General features: G+C 37.0%; 1 protein-coding gene across 6 annotated transcripts; it reads right to left on the reverse strand.

The window, feature by feature from the left end:
* Positions 1-1879: 1879 nt before the first annotated feature.
* Positions 1880-17772, reverse strand: arfgap1 (ARF GTPase activating protein 1). Of its 6 annotated transcripts, XM_088338544.1 has the most exons (14): positions 17580-17772; positions 15236-15303; positions 14716-14825; positions 14311-14482; positions 12618-12718; positions 12455-12541; positions 9875-9989; positions 9745-9801; positions 9619-9651; positions 9422-9451; positions 8901-8957; positions 5399-5458; positions 3838-3893; positions 1880-3768 (listed from the first exon to the last, which is right to left on the reverse strand). In XM_088338544.1, exons 2-14 carry the CDS (start codon positions 15293-15295, stop codon positions 3435-3437), a joined length of 1272 nt encoding a protein of 423 aa, XP_088194670.1. In that variant the 5' UTR covers positions 15296-15303; positions 17580-17772; the 3' UTR covers positions 1880-3434. The 6 variants fall into 6 exon arrangements, with proteins under 6 accessions (XP_088194670.1, XP_088194664.1, XP_088194665.1 ...); XM_088338538.1 differs by lacking the exon at positions 9422-9451; XM_088338539.1 differs by lacking the exons at positions 8901-8957; positions 9422-9451.
* Positions 17773-19250: the final 1478 nt, after the last annotated feature.

Below are 19250 nucleotides of genomic sequence, written 5' to 3' on the forward strand. Positions count from 1 at the left end.
TCAGGATGGTTTTCCCATATGTTCTCTGGTTGATTAATGGTAGCAAGCAAATACAGATACTGTGGATGTTTTGCAAGTGACACCTGGCTTTGATGACATCCAGTGGACATAAAGCTGCAAGTCATTGTGTGATGCAATGCTGAACATTTTTCTCTTGTGCTTCTCTCGCGGACCACATAAATTGATGAGGTGGGCCACATTTGGCACGTGGGCCATGAGCATGACTTGTGTTCTATTGAATCCATTTTAGGTGCTATTTGCTTTGCACTTAAACTCCTTATGTACTTAACTAAAATGTGTTTGTCGGCATGGTAAAATTAGAAATTAGAAATACAAATTTTCTCTTATCCGACGTCCAAAGCTCGTCTTTGATACTATAAAAGCATAAAAAAATCATTTTCATATGCAAGTAAAACACTGATGTTTATAACAATACACGATATCACATATACAGTATACAATAACTATTTACTATTCCTTTAGTTACAAGTTTACCGTTGAATGACCAATAGAAAACAACCCATACCAAGCATCAGTACTTGCCAAGCTCTGGTTGAAATATTTTTGTACTATATGTACTCGGAATAAGGGACAAATAATATAAAATTCCTGTAGCCTCCATTTGTTCAAGGTTCTCAATGTGGTGCTCACGGGGACCAGGTTGCCCCCTAAAAATACCTGAGTAGCCTACCGACCGGTTCTGGAATTAGCTCACTAGTGATGAGCCATTGTGACTTTCTAGGACATTTGATTACTAACTGGCATGATAAATCATTGACATGAGTGTCTTTGTATACATGATCAATTCGTGAACATTTTTAATTAGCTTATTATATATGTAAATCACTGGGGGCCCTTATACAAGACAGATGTTTAAGACGTTGACTGAACCTATTTTAACCAGGCTTATAATCAGGGTGCAGCACAGCGGAGCAGTGGTTAGTGCATGTGCGGCACAGTTCATGTCATGGGAACCTCCTGCGTGGGTTCAAATCCAGCTCCAGACTTCCTGTGCAGAGTTTGTATGTTCTCCCCGTGCTTGCGTGGGTTTCCTCCCACATTCCAAAAACATGCATTTTGAGGTGAATTGGCCAGTCCAAATTGTCCCTAGGTGTGAATGAGCGAGTGAGTTATCTGTCCCCGTGTGCCCTGCGATTGGCTGGCAACCAGTTCAGGGTGTCCCCTGCCCACTGCCCGGAGATGGCTGGGATGGGCTCCAGCCCCCCCGTGACCCTAATGAGGATAAGCGGTACGGCTAATGTGATGTGATATAATCAGGGTTGGGGAGGGTTACTTTAACTGGATTACTTTCAATTGCTTTTGGATTACTCCAATACCAAATATGCTAATAAGAGACAAAAGAAATTAAATATGAGTAAAATTATGACTCTCGACACGTGGTAAGCTTTCTCTCCTGGCTATGATCACTTTGATCTCCGGCAAAACTAACATAAAATGCGACAAAAACAAAACGAAAATAAATCCAAACAGCTTGCCAACATAATTTTTGTCATTCCATGTATTCCAAGCCTGCACAAAATGTAGTAATTTTATTCATATTTAATTTATTTTGTCTTTTATTAGCATATTTGGTATTGGAGTAATCCAAAAGTAATTGAAAGTAATCCAGTTAAAGTAACCCTACCCAACCCTGCTTATAATTACAACCTGGTGATAACATAATGGTAACCATTTTTAAAATGCATCTTAAACTGGTAGTTGTAACAAAAAAGTAGCTCTCAGCGTCAAAAATGTTGGTGACCCCTGGTTGCGATCATGGTTACAATATAAGTGGAATAGCCCTCCAGCTGGTTTCAACACAATCGAATCAGCGTAAAATTCTTTCTGGCCCAAGTGGAGAAGTAAAATACTGAAGAGCTTTTGAGCATTTCACAACAGCTGTCTCCTTTTTAATTTTCACACAAAGTATCTCGTGCACAACATCAAAAATAACATCTGTCATGGGAAACACTGACGTAGCATAGATCCAACGTTTTACAGGCTCTTGAGTATTTTGTATAATTTATACCAAAGGAAGTTTCATCGCGGCGTATCGATGCATTTTTTTTCATGACACATTCAGCGATTTGCAAGTTAAACGCGCTCGAAAATGAAATTCACTTCAAATGAATTCATGAACAAGAGGATATTGTTACGTTTTGCAACATCATAACAGAACACAGCATCACACACTGACACAACAGACGTGAAAAACAACAAAGCGGAGATGTTTAAGGCTTTCCACATTTACGCATCAAGAACACACCTGGTTAAGCGGGAGTTTTTGTTTTACATTAAAGAACCAATTTGAAAATGAGACACATGGAAGTTTCTGTCCAACTTTGTCTTGCATCAACATTACGACAATGAAAACAACATACTGCATTTGTTGTAAATGCTGTGAGGTAGAAACTGAAGGGAAGGACATGAATTCATGTCAAAACATGAGAGACATAGTGTGGGTGGCGCAGATATTTCGACAAATGATAGAAAATACGACACTGCTAAAAAGATCGGGCTTCGTTTCCTGTTAGCTGAAAAACATAGTCTATGTGTTCATTTTCAATTTGATTATGTGTTCATGTAAAGGTAATTTAAAGCGAAACTCCTCAACTCACTTCAATATAGGTATTAAACAATAGCATTTCAATAGGTAGGAACCTGAGCACAAAAACAAGGTACCGGAGGTAAAAACCACCTGTTTAAAATAAGTGTGGAAAGTCGAACCTGACAACATTTCAAGGCAAGCCACCAATTTTCCCTAATAAATATTTGGATGAAAATTTTTAAATGTATAATTATCAATGTTCGTCACCGCTTACACACATAGACCACAATCAATGAATTTCAATCCATTAAACTGGATGCCATAAAGGAATAAATGCATGGTACTTCTACAAAGTAGATTTACCCCACAATTGATTTATATTATTTTTTTCTGTACTGGGAGTACACAATACTTTATTTACCACCATTTCAGTTGCAACAGATCATTAAAATGTGACGCGACCACAACAGAACGATGCTAGGTCTTCCATTCTGTATTTACAATAACTAACAGTTAGAACTTGATTTGTTTCTCATGCAGCGTTTTCTTTTGTCAGGGAAATGAGAAGTATAATTACAATATAACAAGTATACAGGATGAACACATGGCATATTTAGCATTCGGTGGTGGGGTAATCATTTAGACTCTTATATACACTGATAGATTCATTATTTACTTCTGGGGACGACCACTTATGAGAATACAAAATAAGTCCAAAGTCACTGTAATTTGCAATCGTAAGGAGTTTTATCATGCTGTTAATGTCAACCAATGGGCATCTGTTTAGCTCAGAGCGTTTGAATGAACTAACAGGAAGTGTTAGGCAGACGGCGCTTTCTCTGTAGGGCCGGTGGAATGATGAGAGTTACCGATGTTGGCGAATTGACTACCAGTCTGAGTTACCCCAGGCTTCCTCAGCAGGTTTGGTTGGACTCTTTTTGGCTTTACCGTTCTCCCAGTTGTTGTCCCAGGCCTCCCAGCTCTCCTCGGTGCTGTGTTTGTTGTTGGAGCCGGCATCGGAGCCCCAATTGTCCCAACTGTCAGAGCTCTTCTTCGTCGAATTATCAGCAACGGTCCAGCTGTCGCTGCTCGGGGATTTCTTAGCCTTCAGGGAGCTGTTGCTACCAAATGTTTCCCAGAAGTCCTTTGAGACTGGCTCGCTTGAGCTGCCCTGGTAGCCCTCGGTGGCATCCATGTTCTGATAGCTATCCCCAGCAGCCCTGAAGCAAATATATGGTTTGCGTTAATGCACTTTATACTCGATGTCGGGAAGTAAAATGAGTTTTTACCCATCTTCTGGTTTTCCAGAGAAGAGATTGGTCAATTTGGCACCAGCTCCCTGCACCTAACAGTGAGGAGAGACTAATCTCAAAAATACTTACTACAAATGTACACACAATATAAGTAAAGAAAGAGGGAGAGCAAGAGAAATTGTGTGAGAAAATTGTAAAAAAAAACGGGAGGGCCAAGGGGAGAATGAGAGAGGGCCACAAAGAGGAGATGTTTGATGGGGAGCATAGAAGAGAAAGGCCAAGAGGCAGAGAGCATGAGAGGGGTAAAGAACAAGCGAGGGTAAGTAGTGAGAGAGTGGGAGGCACAAGAGAGAAAAAATGAGAGGGAAGAGGTGGGGAGTGACAGAGCGCAAGAGAATGTGAGAGAAGATTGAGAGAAAAAAAGGTGATGAGAGAGGCGAAAGAGGGAGAATGTGATATATGAAGAATAAGAGAAAGGGTAGTGTGAGAGGGGTAAGAATAATGAGAGTAGGGTGAGTGTGTCAGAGAATGAGCAAGAGAGATTTTGTGAGAGGTGGATAAGAGACAGCAAGAGGAGATTGAGTGACAGGCAGAAAGGGGGAAAAAGGAATGAGTGGAATTGGGCAAGAGAGGAATTGAGAAAAGAAAGAAAGAGGAAGAGAGGGAGTGAGGGGAAGAGACGGAGAGCGAGGAAGCGAGAGAAAGGTGCAGGTACAGAGATGTAGGTAGAACTTTGGAGAGTGGGAGGAAGAGAGGAAGGGAGAGATGGAAAGAGAAAGAAATTGGTATAGAAAGTGAGAAGGAAAGGTAGATATGTAAAGAGAAGAAAAGAGCAAAGGGGGGAGATAAGGAGAGGCAGAGAGGTAGAATAAGATTTAGAGAGAGTGGAAGAGGGGCATAGGTAGAGAGGTGAGAGAGTAAATTGAGCAGTAGATAGAAACAGGAAATTAGAGCGGTTTGGGCACATAAAATACGCGAGTCAAGCAGTACTACTTAAAAGCGGCATTTAGTTGACCATTTTTTGCAATTGGATCTCCGATACGACGTAAACGCGATGAAAGCAAATTCAATAGTAATCGAGACTTGCTGCTGAACAAGAGGCGGGGGGCAACCCACAGTCACTGTTAAAGTGGCGCTCGACATGCCAGTGACTTTCTGCAAATTTATCGAGTCATGATTAATATTTCTAAATATTATTATCATTATTATTATTTAATAGCCACAAACAAAAGTCCGAACATATCTTGTGCACTGTGATCAATTTAAAAACAAAAACTGGTACCACCGCTGGAGGAGTTACTAGGGAGCCGCAGTAAATGTTGCCATTAAAGACTTTAATTTAAAAAAAAAAATAGCACATACTCACCACCAGGGTAAAATTGGCAGCAAGAAAAACAACAGCACATATAATTAATACAAGCACATATACATGTTTCAACAAAACCAGTCTCTTTTGAGTGTGACAAAATGGAGTGCCTCCATGACCTCGGCGCATGTATTGCATGATTCCGAAATAACTTATTGTTCCGGCGCTGCTTTCCACTCCCAAGACTGGTTTTGTCCCTTCAGTATGGCAGAGTTCTGCCATTCGTCCTACCTTGTTGGCCAAATCAGCAATGCCGACTGTCATTTCATCTAGCAATTTGCCATCTTTCACCTGGATGAGCCAAATTGTATCAATTTAAGCTTAGCATATTATTAACATGTTTTTGGTCAGTCACAGTGCAATAACAGAACCAACAACCCTGTGTTCGAATGCCAGGTTTCTGTGATTTAAAAAAAAAACATGAGCATGACAAATAAGCTTTAAAAATATATTGTTTGTGGGACCACAACAAATTCTTCTCTACAAAGATTTATAATGATCTGAGTCATAGTTTTAGAGCCCTGATTCGTATTAGATTTTAATTTTTTTTTTTTTACTACCAGACGGTACTCCTCAATCTGATACTGTGACAACGGTTGGTTGGATCTCTTAACCACTGGGGCCGTAGGGGCACCATTTTCCCGTCGTCTTAGGCAAGTACCGGTACATATGTTTCCACTGGGTCTCGAACTGGCGACATTCCGCGTGTTAGGCATATGTGCTAACCACTGTGCTACATGAGGAAAAAAGAGACTGTTTTTCACATGCATTTCTGAATAAACAAGCAGAAATCTACATGTTATATTTTGTCTTTTTATTTCCATAAAATAAATTGATTTCATCAAATTGCTTTTGAAAGCAGAATAATAAATTATGTCCATTTAAGCACTACATTTTTTTAATCATCTTTTTACAACTAGCAATACATCAGAATATTTTTGCATGAAATATGATACATATATATATATCATCTCATCTCATTAGCTGCACCGCTTATCCTCAGTAGGGTCGAGGGGGTGCTGGAGCCCATCCCAGCTATCATCGGGCAGTGGGCAGGGGACACCCTGAACCGGTTGCCAGCAAATCGCAGGTCATATATATATATATATATATATATATATATATATACACACACATAATAGATAAAGCACAAAAATGTAGTTAGATAATTTGATGTTGGCTATGAACGCAGTACACATTGATGCTTTATGAAATCTATTCAAAAGGGACACTGGGGATAGGAGTGGCAAACAAAAATTCCTTATCAAGCCACATCTATTTTTTAAATAGACCATATTATTCCCTCCAACCCGAAACACGCAATACATACACACACACACATACGTCAGTAGTACGTTTTAAATTAGGTATAAAAAAAAATACACACCCCTATTCTGAATGCTTATGTAAAAATGTTTTTTGTTTTGAGATCACAGCTGTTATTTTTTTTAGCACTTCCACCCACACAAAAAACAAACCCGGGTAAGTTGTAAGCGGTTAATAACATTTCTTATATCACTCAAACTTGGCATTGGAACATCTGTGTGTACTTTTGCAATCCATTTGATATGGAAAACAGCAGGTAGTAAGCAATCATTTTGGCTGGTTCTGCTTTATGATTCCAAGTGCGTCACTCAGCAATAGAAGTTCATTAGAAAGAGACGTGGCAGCCCTCATCCAGAATGACAGAAAAGACAAGTGCATGCAGCATGAGCTTTATGTAAACAATGTCAATTGTACATTATAAGACAAAAGAAGAGTGACTGTCCAGTTCAGGGCAGCAACAAACAATTGTGTAAAAATGGCATTATTCTGACAAATAGTTTTGAATTCAATTGCCCTATTCAAAACAGTATATTGGTAAAATCTCTTTTTTATGATTTAGTTATTTATTTGGTCCAAGAAAGTAACCAAAATTGTTAAACATTAGCTGGCATCAAGCTTAAAGCTTCTCCCTACAAGTTAGCATGTTTGTCCAAACAAACTTTTAAACTTTCATTGTTAACATTTTGGACTGGTTAATTTGTAGTCAAAACAGTATAGGTGAGGTGAAAAATATATTTTTGAAAACTTATTTTTAAGTCAGTAAAATTTACATTTTTTATATTGACTCAACACAAATGGTAATCGTTTTACTGTGTAAAATAATTAGCAAATAATATTTGATGTTGAGACGGTCACATTTTGAAGATGAGAACAATACAAACAGTATTGAAATCGTTAGTCAATTAAAAGCAGAAGGCGATAAATTTGATACTCAATTGGTAGTTGCACCGTTGTCTGGTCAGTGAATATTAGGAATTCAAGCTAATTTTCTTAGTCCCCCAAAAACATTGCTGTCGTGAATAATCCTAAAATTTGGCAAATTCTTTAAGTGGAAGTCAACCTATAAATTTCCCCAACAATACAGACGTTCCCCTACTTACGACCATTTGACTTGCATAAAATGGTAGATACAATAAAACGTTCGGGATGTCAAAAAAATATCCGAAAATTGCTGTAAGATAGATTTTGTATTGTGTGCAACTTTTTCCTGGTACAGGACATTACTGTAGTGCTTCTTTCCGTCGCTATCGGCGTTTGGTGGTGCTGTGACAGGTCACGCAGCATCCACCCCGAAGAAGAAATCCGGCTTCTACTTCCTAGTTCGTGTGTAAACATAACAACATGTACTTTATCAATAGGACGCGAATAACTTTTACGTGTTTATTATTTAATATCTCGTGCATCTATCCAATATGGTTCATGTAAAGTGTAGAGCCGAGCCGATTCTTTTGAAATCGAAGCGGAATAAGAAAGCTTGGTGCGGTTGAGAAAATGTTCGGAATGCATTTTTTCAGCCACTTTTTACCATGGAGGAGGACCTCTTGAAGCCCATCTTCCAAAAGTAAGTTAAACCCAACTTTATTTATCTTTAAAGAGCAAATTGTTTTATGAAATGTTTATTTTTTATTACAAAACAATACAGGTTACTTATACAAGCTTTAAACATACTTATATAAACCTTAAACATACCAAATATAGCACTGAAGCAACTTACAAACAAATTTGACTTACGATAGATTGTCACTAACCTCCCGTTCTTAAGTCGGGCAGCTTCTGTAATATATTGTATGGGCCAACACTAGTCTAAATGTGGCGTGTTAATTAATGTTGCTATTTGCTAGAGGATTAACTCAGACTCAATATTCACCTGTTTTTAAACCATTTGTGGTGGCGGCGCCATTTCCAAATCTGTCATCAAGCTCACCTAAAAAACAACCTCGGTTTTGCACGCTTTCCGACGCAAAGCCATGATGGGTGAGTAGCTCAAACTTCAACTTCAATCAACACCACGTCGCAAAATGGCCACATTGTGTGATGAAGAAAAACATATTGCTACTTGACTCATATTGTACGAAAACAATTATGTGTTTAAAACTAGTATGGGCCCACATAATACTGTTATACATTTGGGTTGACTTCCGCTTTAAAGAAATAAAAAAAAGTCCAACTTGGATTAGTGCTGGGGAAGAAACCTGAACACCCTTCTTTTCCCGAATTGCAACCCAAATCAAACATTAAAACGGTTAAAAATGGCAACAATGATCAATACACTGCCTTTGCCTTATAATGTGCATTCACATGAGGCTAGAAGCAAGCTGTAGAAAATAGCACATTCACATCTGAAGCTGTTTCCTTTTGAAGAGCTGCAACCCACCACCAATTCCACAACTTCAAACATCAATGTTACCTTTTCTTGTGTAGGTTTGATAACACTCTCATTTATTGAGTGTCCTAACTCAGAGGCCTGGTCAAAAGTCAGAGAGGAGGGAATAGAATATTATTATTTTAACATACTCATACTGACAGCTTGGCTTGAAGTGACAACAAGTAGCTGCCAGTGGAAGGGTTTCAATATTTACATGTAGGATTCCCTTTGACTAAACTTCCAGGTTACAAAATATAGATGTTGGTGATTGTGTGCCATTAAACATCGACAGCACTAAAATAAAGTGACATGCATGAATAAAAATCTAAATAAATACACATTTTACAATGGAGTCGTCTACAGCAGACAGGAGATATCAAATGTTCTTTGGTAGCAAAATAAATCACCTCGTCAAGCATAAAATAAGAAAAAAAATAAGAATAAACTGTACAAGGCACAAGAAGGTTTGTCATGCAATCCATTTTCTTCTTTTAATAAAATAGAAATGACGTGAGTACAAATAGGAAACAGGAAACAGCTCATGCGCTCATTTCTTGCATTACCGGTTCTGGGGGTGCCTTATAGCCCTTTAACTAAGTCCAGAGAAGGCAAAAAAATATTATAAATAAAAGCGATTTTAAGTGTGCAGTGTTAAGAAACCAAGGAAGCATATAATCTATGTTGAGTCAAGATTACTAGTACATTTAAATATTTGCTCAGCACACCTGAAAGATCCGAGAAGTAATAATACAAGTCTTACCTTCAAAGTAGCTTGATTTGCCAATTTTGTTGTCTAGAAAAAAATTGAAAAATAATTCACCACTTTGGTTTAAAAAACTGGTTTTTTTTTGTGTTGTTGTGTGTTTCAATTGAAGCATGTTCTTACATTATCTTTCGCAATGGAAGCAAATTTGGAGGCTCCGACTGTGAAATTGCTCCAACCCTGCAAAGCAGAAAGATAAAAGGATGAATGAAAACCAAAGACAGAATGTTTAACTGATCCCACTGTGTCTTACTGAATAAATGGAGGACATTGCATTATTAATGAAGTCGTCTTCCTTTTTGTCAGGGGTCACAGTGTTGCCGAAGCCGACGTAACGGTTCTCTTGATTCCCACTGTAACCGCCACCACTGAAGAAAAGAGTAAACAGAGAGCTCAGGAAAAACAACCTGGAACAGAAGCTGCTGGTGTCCTTCTAAAAGGCCACAGAAGGGAACATACAAGCATACAGCATCATGATGTGGCATACACGGAGCACAGCTGCAGACGAAAAAAATCCTACTGAGAGTCGTCAACAAATCTTAAAAAAATCATTGGCTGCTCTCTGCCCAGTCTGGAGGACATTGCTGGCTCGTGATACCGGAACAGAGCAAACAACAATATAAAGGGACACGGCTCACCCCAGGCGCTACCTCTTTGATGTGCTGTCCTCTGTCAGGCGCTACAGATTCCTTATAATAGGAATGTCAAACAAATTTTAGCTCGGGGGCCACATGGCAGAAAAAAATATTCTCACGGAGGCCGGACTATTAAAGGCACAGATAAATGCGCCTTGTCTGGAGGGCTGGGGTCTATTTGGATGCTCAAATTATTGTTATGATTTAGGGATGTAAAATTTCATTTTAAAATAATTGACGAGTTTTTACTTTAGGATTTTTTTTTTACTTCAGTAAGATTTGTAGGTTTTAATCAACTGTGCATTTCCAATAAATAAATAATAAATAAATAAACAAATAAAGCAAACCTACAAGTGAAGTTATGAGTATTTAATTTAGGGAAAACCGTGCAATGTGACAAAAATATATGAACACTAATTCAAAAGATTCATCCATCCATCCATTATCTGCACAGCTTATCCTTAGTAGGGTCGCGGGGGTGCTGGAGCCCATCCCAGCTATCTTCGGGCAGTGGGCAGGGGACACCCTGAACTGGTAGACAGACAGTCGCAGAGCACACAGAGATAGACAACTCATTCTCTCATTCACACCTAGGGACAATATGGACCTGCCAATTAACCTGACATGCATGTTTTTGGGACTGTGGGAGGAAACCGGAGAGCCCGAAGAAAACCCACGCAGGCATGGGGAGAACATGCAAACACCACAAAGGAAGGTTCGATCTCATGACCTCAGAAATGTGCAGCACACGCACTAACCACTGCCCTGCCGTGCTGCCCATGATTCATTTAATGATTTCAAAATATTTCTGCTTTTTATTTTTAAAAGAAAATGTTCACCTGAATATGGGAACATCGCTGTTACATTTCATATTTATTATATAGAGAGGAGCTAAATAATTCTTTGACCTTCTGCAAAGACACCCGGATGCTATTTTTTTGTATTTTTTTATATATAGAGTCCCTACAGCTTAGGGTAAGTTGAATTTGATACTTTTTAAGTCTTTTAAAATCAATTTCAAGACCAAATTAAAAAAAAAAACACAATTGAAACAAACAAAACAAACAATAAAACCACCACATTATTTAGAGGCAATTTAAACAAATGTCTAAACATTTTTTTTAATTGAAAATCACATTTTGGTCCATTTGAAAACTTTCCATCTGAAAACCATAGCACTCTTAAATTCTAGACATGGAAAACAAAAAATAAAAAGTATATTAACAGTACATCACAGATCTTAAGTCAAAACTGGCAGTTAATTACTAATGCCAAAGAACTCTTCTGCTATATTTATGAAGCATTTTTAACATAATGCATCATGGTTTTTTACTAAATCTTTTTAGGTCAAACAAATATAAATCCTATTTGTTCACATTTTTAAAACTTTTGAAAATTGGGGTTAAGACATTTTAATCCCAATTAAGGCCTTATTTTTAGAATATTGAATTCAGTGCATTTTAAGACTTTTCAATGAGCCACGGGATAAACTACCAGACGGGTCCATGACTTTTATGCAAGTAAAATAACAAAGATGGGTTCCCTCAATTTTCTCTGGTTTAATAATGGTAGCAGGCATCAAAATTCCTCACCTTTTGAAGAAAGTTTTTTTTTTTTAATTCAATCCTTTTTGCACCCACGCACGCACACAGCAGTCATCAGCACACTACAGTGGAGGCTTTGGCAACATCAAGTGGACATGTTTTAGACCGCAAGTCATTGACGCGATGCAGCCCATTTTTCTCCTGTGTTTCTCTCATGATTGTCTCAACCCACATCAAATTATATGGCCATGAGTTTTGACACACGTGCCTTATGACAAGAACTAACAGGCTCCAAAACAATTTTCTTCCAGGGCCATCAGCCCCCTACACCAGCACAAAAGACTAAAAAACTACATATCTTGACTATGTATAGAAAAATGTGTCTTCATATTTTATTTCTTGACTCTTATTTTGGAACTATGATGCTGCTAATTCAATTGCACTACCTTGTAAATATTTCCCCAAGTATACTAACATTCTTTTTTTTATATATATATATTTTACGTATTTTATTGTGTTTATCCTTGGATATCCAAGTCTAATCTTGCAAACAATTTTCACTATTCCTATGAAAATGAAAACAATTCTTAATCTAATACATCTACATACAAAATGTTCAAAATACAATCATTAATAGAAAGATTAACTTATTACCTCTGATAAGAGTTGACGTCATCACTCAACCAGTCTTCAAATGCTTTATCGCCAGATTTGGCAGAGGTCACTCCAGGTCCCCCAGACCTGCGGCATAAAGATAGCAACTAGTCACTTACTGGTTAATAATCAGGTATTTAAATTCGTGTCCAATTTACCATACCGATGTGAGGATGAAAGGGTGCTTTTAGGTTGAGGTGATGTCCAATTTTTGGCGGATGATGTTTCAATAGACCACTCCTTCCCTTCTGCTTCGGTGGCAACCTGATACCAATAATATCAAATGACTAATGAAAATAGAATGCATATTGTTTTTTAACAAATATTATGACATTTAACTAAAGTATAAGAAATAAACTGACTCATACGATGGCCAAAATTCTGTTGGAAATGTGTCTGAGAGTCAGGAAGTGTTGAAAGTAGTTCATATAAAATTGACATAGTAAACAATTTCCTACTGGCATAGCAAGTTTTCTCTTTGCTTAACTTGGAAAATAAAATTGCTATCCCTTTATTTGCGAAAAAAAAAAAAAAAAGAATCATTTCCAATGGTGGAAGTGTTGATCTGTTTTTAACTAAGTAAAAGTAGATATGTATTTCTAGGTGCAAAGAAGGTAGTATTTTGGGTCATAAATCTGTCAAAATAAGTCAAACAAATTGCGAAAAAAATTAAAGTCGTAAAAATTGCAAAATAAAATAAAAATCACACAAATCATGAAAATTCTTCGATTGACCAGGTGAACAGTCAAACACCAAGTAAGTCAGTCACATTGACAAGCAAAACGCTGAACATTTGACATAAGCTTGGTCAAGCAAATTATTGGAATCAACTATAGAAACCAAATACAAAGTCCCAGTTGGTTAAGAGATCCCAGATAACTGGGTGCATTATAATTGGTTTTTAATTGCAATGCAGTTTCTACCTGCCTTTTATGCACTGTTGATAGTATTGATGAGACAAAAAACATCAGAAAATAAGCCAGTATCAGCGTCCCTCTAGTGGGCATTTAATCACTATCTCGAAAGAATTAATTTCCAGGAATTACATTTCCAATAATAATGCAATATTAACAAAAAAAAGTAGTCAGCCATTCTATGGCCAGAGGGACCTTTTTATACTAGAGATATTAGGAGCTGTCATTCAACACTAGTCAAGGGTCTCTAAGATGTGGGATCGCACATCTATAGTTTTCTTTTAGACATCCTTGACAACAGCTTACCCTGTCTAGAATCCTTGTAGATTGATTTATATTCATAAAATTACAATTTTCCATAAGTTATGACTATCAGTTGTCAGTAAGATCTTAAGCCCAAACCCATGTCCGAGCAAGACCAGAATATTGGCCCAGGTCGGGCCTAAAATGTTAACTATTATGTTCAAGTCGAGGACCTGCTTCGCTCTAGCTGACTTTTTGAAGAATAAATATATGTTAATAAAAATATATACCAAAACAAAAACAAAAAAACAAAAATATAGGCATTTGACGGGCTGTCTTGTGCTTCTTTGACTCTCTTTAGACAGACTACTTGGATTTTGTTTCAAAAGAGGACCTTTAATTAGTTATCATAAATCACCTCTCATCCTCCCGAGTCATCACAAATAAAATGTGAAATTTTTGATTTGGTCTCGGGCTTGCAATCCTAGTTAATTGGTCGGGCTTTAATATCCGTAGGCCTGGGTTGGGCTGGATGTTTTTAGGCCCGTTTTTACCTCTCCTATCACCATGTTCCCATTAAACCTCCATCTTAAAAACGTCAATTACACAAACAGAACAGTATATTTACAAAAAAAAAACTGCACTGCAACCAGTCAACACAGGACAAAGCATTTTTCGCCGTAAAGGTGCATATCTCACCTTGTCCCTAAAGAGCGCAGCAGCTCTGCTGTTATACTTCTCCTGTAGGGTCCAGTTGGGATTGTAATCATCTTGAAGCTCGAGAAACATACGGAATTTGCCATTCCCGCCCGCTTTCATCTTCTCGAGCTCCACATCTTTCCACTTGTCCATTGTGACGGAACGCACAAAACTGCAAACACAACAAAAGTGTTTGATGACGGACTACAACAAAGTTTAGGTAACACTTGAGAATAACGACAGGCTTTTGGTAATCATTCACCTTCAGCGATGATGTTTTATAACCTGTTATCAGACTTGTATTACACCCAATAAGGGTGTGTGTATTAATGGTGCTGAACGATATCAAAGATGGAAACGTATGCACTCGTGTCTTTAAATGCACAAATCAGCATTTTTCTCTACCTGAGATGAACACCCAAGCCTCTGTGTTTTCCGGAGCATTCCAGACATATCCAAATTCCGTAGGTCACACTAACCCACTGGGGGTTAAACGCCCCACACTCAAAGCATAGCTGAAAGGAAAAGAAGGTGCAAAATATAACGGATTTATTATTTAGAAAAACCATGACTATTATTAACCTTTGAATGTTGCTAGGTTGTTCAGCCGCCAAGGGGAAATACGGATTTATTTTTCTTTTCTTAATTATTGGTGACATATTTAAGCCAATTCCAAAATAAAACACTATGATTTACCTAGTGATAAATTACATAGTATTGTTTATTTTTTTTCATTTTCTTGGCCTCGTTTTATAAATCCTCACAAAACATCAATATGTTTACATTAACTCAGATTGAAGCAAGATGTCACCATTAAAACAACTTCCGTATTGTTATTGGATTAGCAGTAAACATGAAGCAACGATTGCCCTAACCTTTTTGTCAAGTAGCTATTGAACAAAACTGGGTTTCTTTATGGACTCACATTGTTTTCATCTTGTGTTCGGACTTCTTTCAAAACTCTTCTTGTTCTGGGACTCGCCATGATGATTCCTTAAAAATAAGTAAAAAAATTAAGTTTAGAGAAGGGTTAAATACTGTGTGTAACGGTGAAAACAGATTGAAAATGTAAAGAAGCTACAAAGGACTTTGAATTACATTTTGTTTGCAGCAGAGTTTATCATCTCATATCCATAACATCTTGTGATTGTATGTAGTGAAAGGTGTTATTTATTTATAAGGTTATGCTTTCACTTAAAAAAAAAAAATCTCGAATAACTTTCAGAATACTGTTATTTGGCAATACAGTATTCCTACAGATGTTTCCGAGGGTCACTTTATTTTAAAGATGTCCCCAAGATTAAAAGTGAAAATTGAGAGGATGCAACTCACTTTATAGACGGAGCTTTGAAGACTACATAACAAAATATTCAAGGTAATTAACAATATATACCAATAGTTTATAATAATAAAAAAGTCGTTATCATGTCCTGGCGTTGTACCAGGGATTTCATACCCAAACGACTTTAATATCTTGATAAAAAAGACCAAGCTTGTACACTCTGCAGGAGTTTTAATCTTATTAAACTCCCCAAGGATACGACCAGTCTGTTCGTGGCTGGTAAGAGAAGTAAAATCAACTGATATCAACGGTCATTATTTAGTTCTTGGATGGGTTATTCACTCAGGTAATCACAGCGAGCCTACAAAATGATCTGAACAAAGACGAGTGAAGTTGCTTTCGTTGAGGTCTCGAGAAATGTTCTTGCCGTTTAGAAATAAATGTGACTTGACTCGTTTTATCACATTCTTTTGTGATTACGGCCGGCAAACGATAGAGATTTATCGTCCTGATTCCCACATGCATAAATAACAAAAAATATTAGTTTAACATTATTGATACATACATCTCTAAAGTCTCATCAATATATAGTCTAATGTAAGTCTAATGGAGGGGTATCCAACGTGGTGCACCCTAAGGACAGTTGAGGTGTCTGCAGACCTGTTCTGTAAAATTATTTTTTTCTTGGTTAACTGAGTCTATTTTAAGAAATTCAAATAAATACATTCCTGTTCATGGGCTGTGTGTACAAAAAACTATTGCAATATTGATAATTATTTTTAAACAATTAGTTAAGAGAATAGAATCAGAATCTATTCATGTATTAAATAAATGTATGCATTCATCTTTTTATTGATTTATCATACAAGAAATGCAACAAACTAGATTGAGATTTATGGGTATTACAAAGAAAATGAGCAAGAAATGTGCAGTTTTTTTAGCTTGCTATCTGGCTACCTTTTTAGCTTTGTAGCTAGCTATCTTCCTACGTTTTTAGTTGTTAGCAAGCTATCTAACTAGCTTTTTACATTTTTAGCATGCTATCCAATTTCTTTTTTGCAAGTTAAAGCTAAATTTTGGCCTTTCCATCAAGCTATCTAGCTTTTTGTTAGCTTTCCATTCGGTTATTTAGTGGGCTGTTTACTCTTAACTAGCTATCTAGCTTCCTTGTAGGATTTTTTTGGGTACCCAATCACTTTTCTGGCTAACCATCAAGCTACTTTTTAGCTATTTAGTCACGATCTAGCGTTGTTGATTATTTAGAAACTCATATCAAACTGGGTTCCCTTTGCGCTAATTAGCAAAAAAAAAGTAGCTTTCAGAATAAAAGAGTTGGGAGACTAATCCCAAATTTTGATAAATCCAGATTTTCCTGGTGGGCATTACTTTTGGCTAAACATTACAGATTTTATGCACATTTAAATATCTTGTGAAATGCAATTGGCCATTTACGTACAAAGCACGGTAAAACTCTAGAGGGGTTGTTGAGTGCGCATGGTGGTTGGTTGGATCCCTTAACCACTAGGGTCGTAAGGGGCACCATTTCCTGTGGTGTGTCTTGGGCAAGTACATCCTGGTGGCGTATCACTCCGGTGGTGGACCAATCAGAAACGTTCACGGGAAAATCAACGCATGTCAGCCACGGAAAAGAGACTAGTGTCATTGAAAAATAAATAACGCTAACAAATGTGGTCTATATAAAATGGTGTACATTTTACCTGTATTAATAAAATAGTGTACAGCGTTTAAAACAACAACAACCGGTAAAGGCCTGACGTAGTAGAGAAAGGTGGCAAGTCACGAGCGAGCATGGATTTCCGATTTCGGTGGTCACTGTCTTAGATTACCTTAAACCGTTTCAACTTATCTCATTCATGAGCGTCACTCAAAAAATGTTTTACAAAAACTGTAATATTTCTGATTAAATACGATACCAAACCAATGAGGCTAAGTTAGCCGGCGAGCTATCCGGTGAACTACTTCTTACCTGTTCGCACCAATAACAAAACACCGTTGTCAGTAGATTCAGTTGAAATAAATTCAATAATTCTATTCCGTGACAGACGAATCACAAAAATTAATGAGTCAATTTGGAAGAAAGAAGAACCGTCGTAAACAAGCAAAATTTTCTGCTGCTGTGTCAAACACCGGCAGCCATGTTCCTGTTTGCCTACGTGGGCGGTGAAATGCATCCTGGGAATATATTCCCCGGAAGCCATTTTTTGGTCCTCACATGAAAAAAAAAAAAAAATACTACTACTACTACTACTACTACTACTACTACTACTAATAATAATAATAATAATAATAATAATAATAATAATAATAAATATAGATATATAATATATATATATATATAGAGCAGTTTCAGCGACAGACTGCTGTCACTGTCTTGTACTACGGACAGACTGAAGAGTTCTTTTCTTCCTCATGCCATGAGGCTCTTTAACTCCACCCGGCAGAGTAAAGGCCCACATTAAACCACACCACCTACATTGGATCTTACTGCATTATGTGTAGCACTATTTAGTTAATCTATATAACATGCTAAAGTGGGCATTTGCACGTCACACTGGGTATTTGTATATTGTTTTTCTTTTGGCTTTATTATTGTATTGTTCTCAGCTCAGGGATGCTGCTGGAAATGTGAATTTCCCTTAGGGGATGAATAAAGTATCTATCTATCTATCTATCTATCTATATATATATATATATATATATATATATATATATATATATATATATATATATATATATATATATATATATATATATATATATATATATATATATATATATATATATATATATATATATATATATATATATATATATATATATATATATATATATATATATGCCGAAGATAGCTGCAATGGGCTCCAGCACCCTCGCGACCCCACTGATGATAAGCGGTGCAGATAATGGATGGAGGGATATATATATATGTATATAACGTCCATCCATCCATTATCTGCACCGCTTATCCTCAGTAGGGTCGCGGGAGTGCTGGAGCCCATCCAAGTTATCTTCGGGCAGTGGGCAGGGGACACCCTGAACTGGTTGCTAGCCATTCGCAGGGCACATGTATATATTGTATATGTATATAAGATGTACATATAGAAATATAAATCCCAAACATAACCATAATCCTAATTTCAAATTAAAGCAAAACTCCAAGTTTTAAGCCTGAAAAGTGGTCGAGACACATATGTACAATAATTTTATGGCGATATTCCCACTTACCTAAAAAAGGATATTATTGACTAAATAAATACTGATGAATAACTGTCAATTTAGACCTTTTCCCCACATTTTTACGTTTATATCATTTCAAATTGGGTCAGTGTAAAACAATTTCTGTACGGGGAATGAAATATATAATTTCTTTTAAAAACTCGTTTTATTGTTAGACTGATCTCGTTTTCTAATCCAGATAGTGTTGGTCACTGGTAGCCAGTGTTGAGCTACTGAAATGAAATGAGTTACTGAAATGAGTAATTACTTTACTAATTACTTCATTTAAAAAGTAATAGTCATGATTGTCAAATCGTGTTTACTTGTATAGCCCTTAATCACAGAGTCTCAAAGGGCTGCGTTACACCCCAAATTACTGACACGCAGAAGTAGTGTGTTACAATGAAAGTCATTATCTCGG

The sequence above is a fragment of the Urocampus carinirostris genome, chromosome 6 (assembly GCF_059441175.1).
Source record: "Urocampus carinirostris isolate Australia breed hairy pipefish chromosome 6, RoL_Ucar_1.0, whole genome shotgun sequence".
Lineage (NCBI taxonomy): Eukaryota > Metazoa > Chordata > Actinopteri > Syngnathiformes > Syngnathidae > Urocampus > Urocampus carinirostris.

What these genes read in the sequence shown, in the direction of transcription:
- arfgap1 (XM_088338544.1), bottom strand. Translation starts at nt 15,295, where the DNA reads ATGGCGAGTCCCAGAACAAGAAGAGTTTTGAAAGAAGTCCGAACACAA. An exon ending in CAAATCAAGCTACTTTGAAG is followed by an intron (nt 9,452 to 9,618) that starts GTAAGACTTGTA and finishes CTCTGGACTTAG; the next exon opens with TTAAAGGGCTATAAGGCACC. An exon ending in TCTGGAAAACCAGAAGATGG is followed by an intron (nt 3,769 to 3,837) that starts GTAAAAACTCAT and finishes TATTTGCTTCAG; the next exon opens with GGCTGCTGGGGATAGCTATC.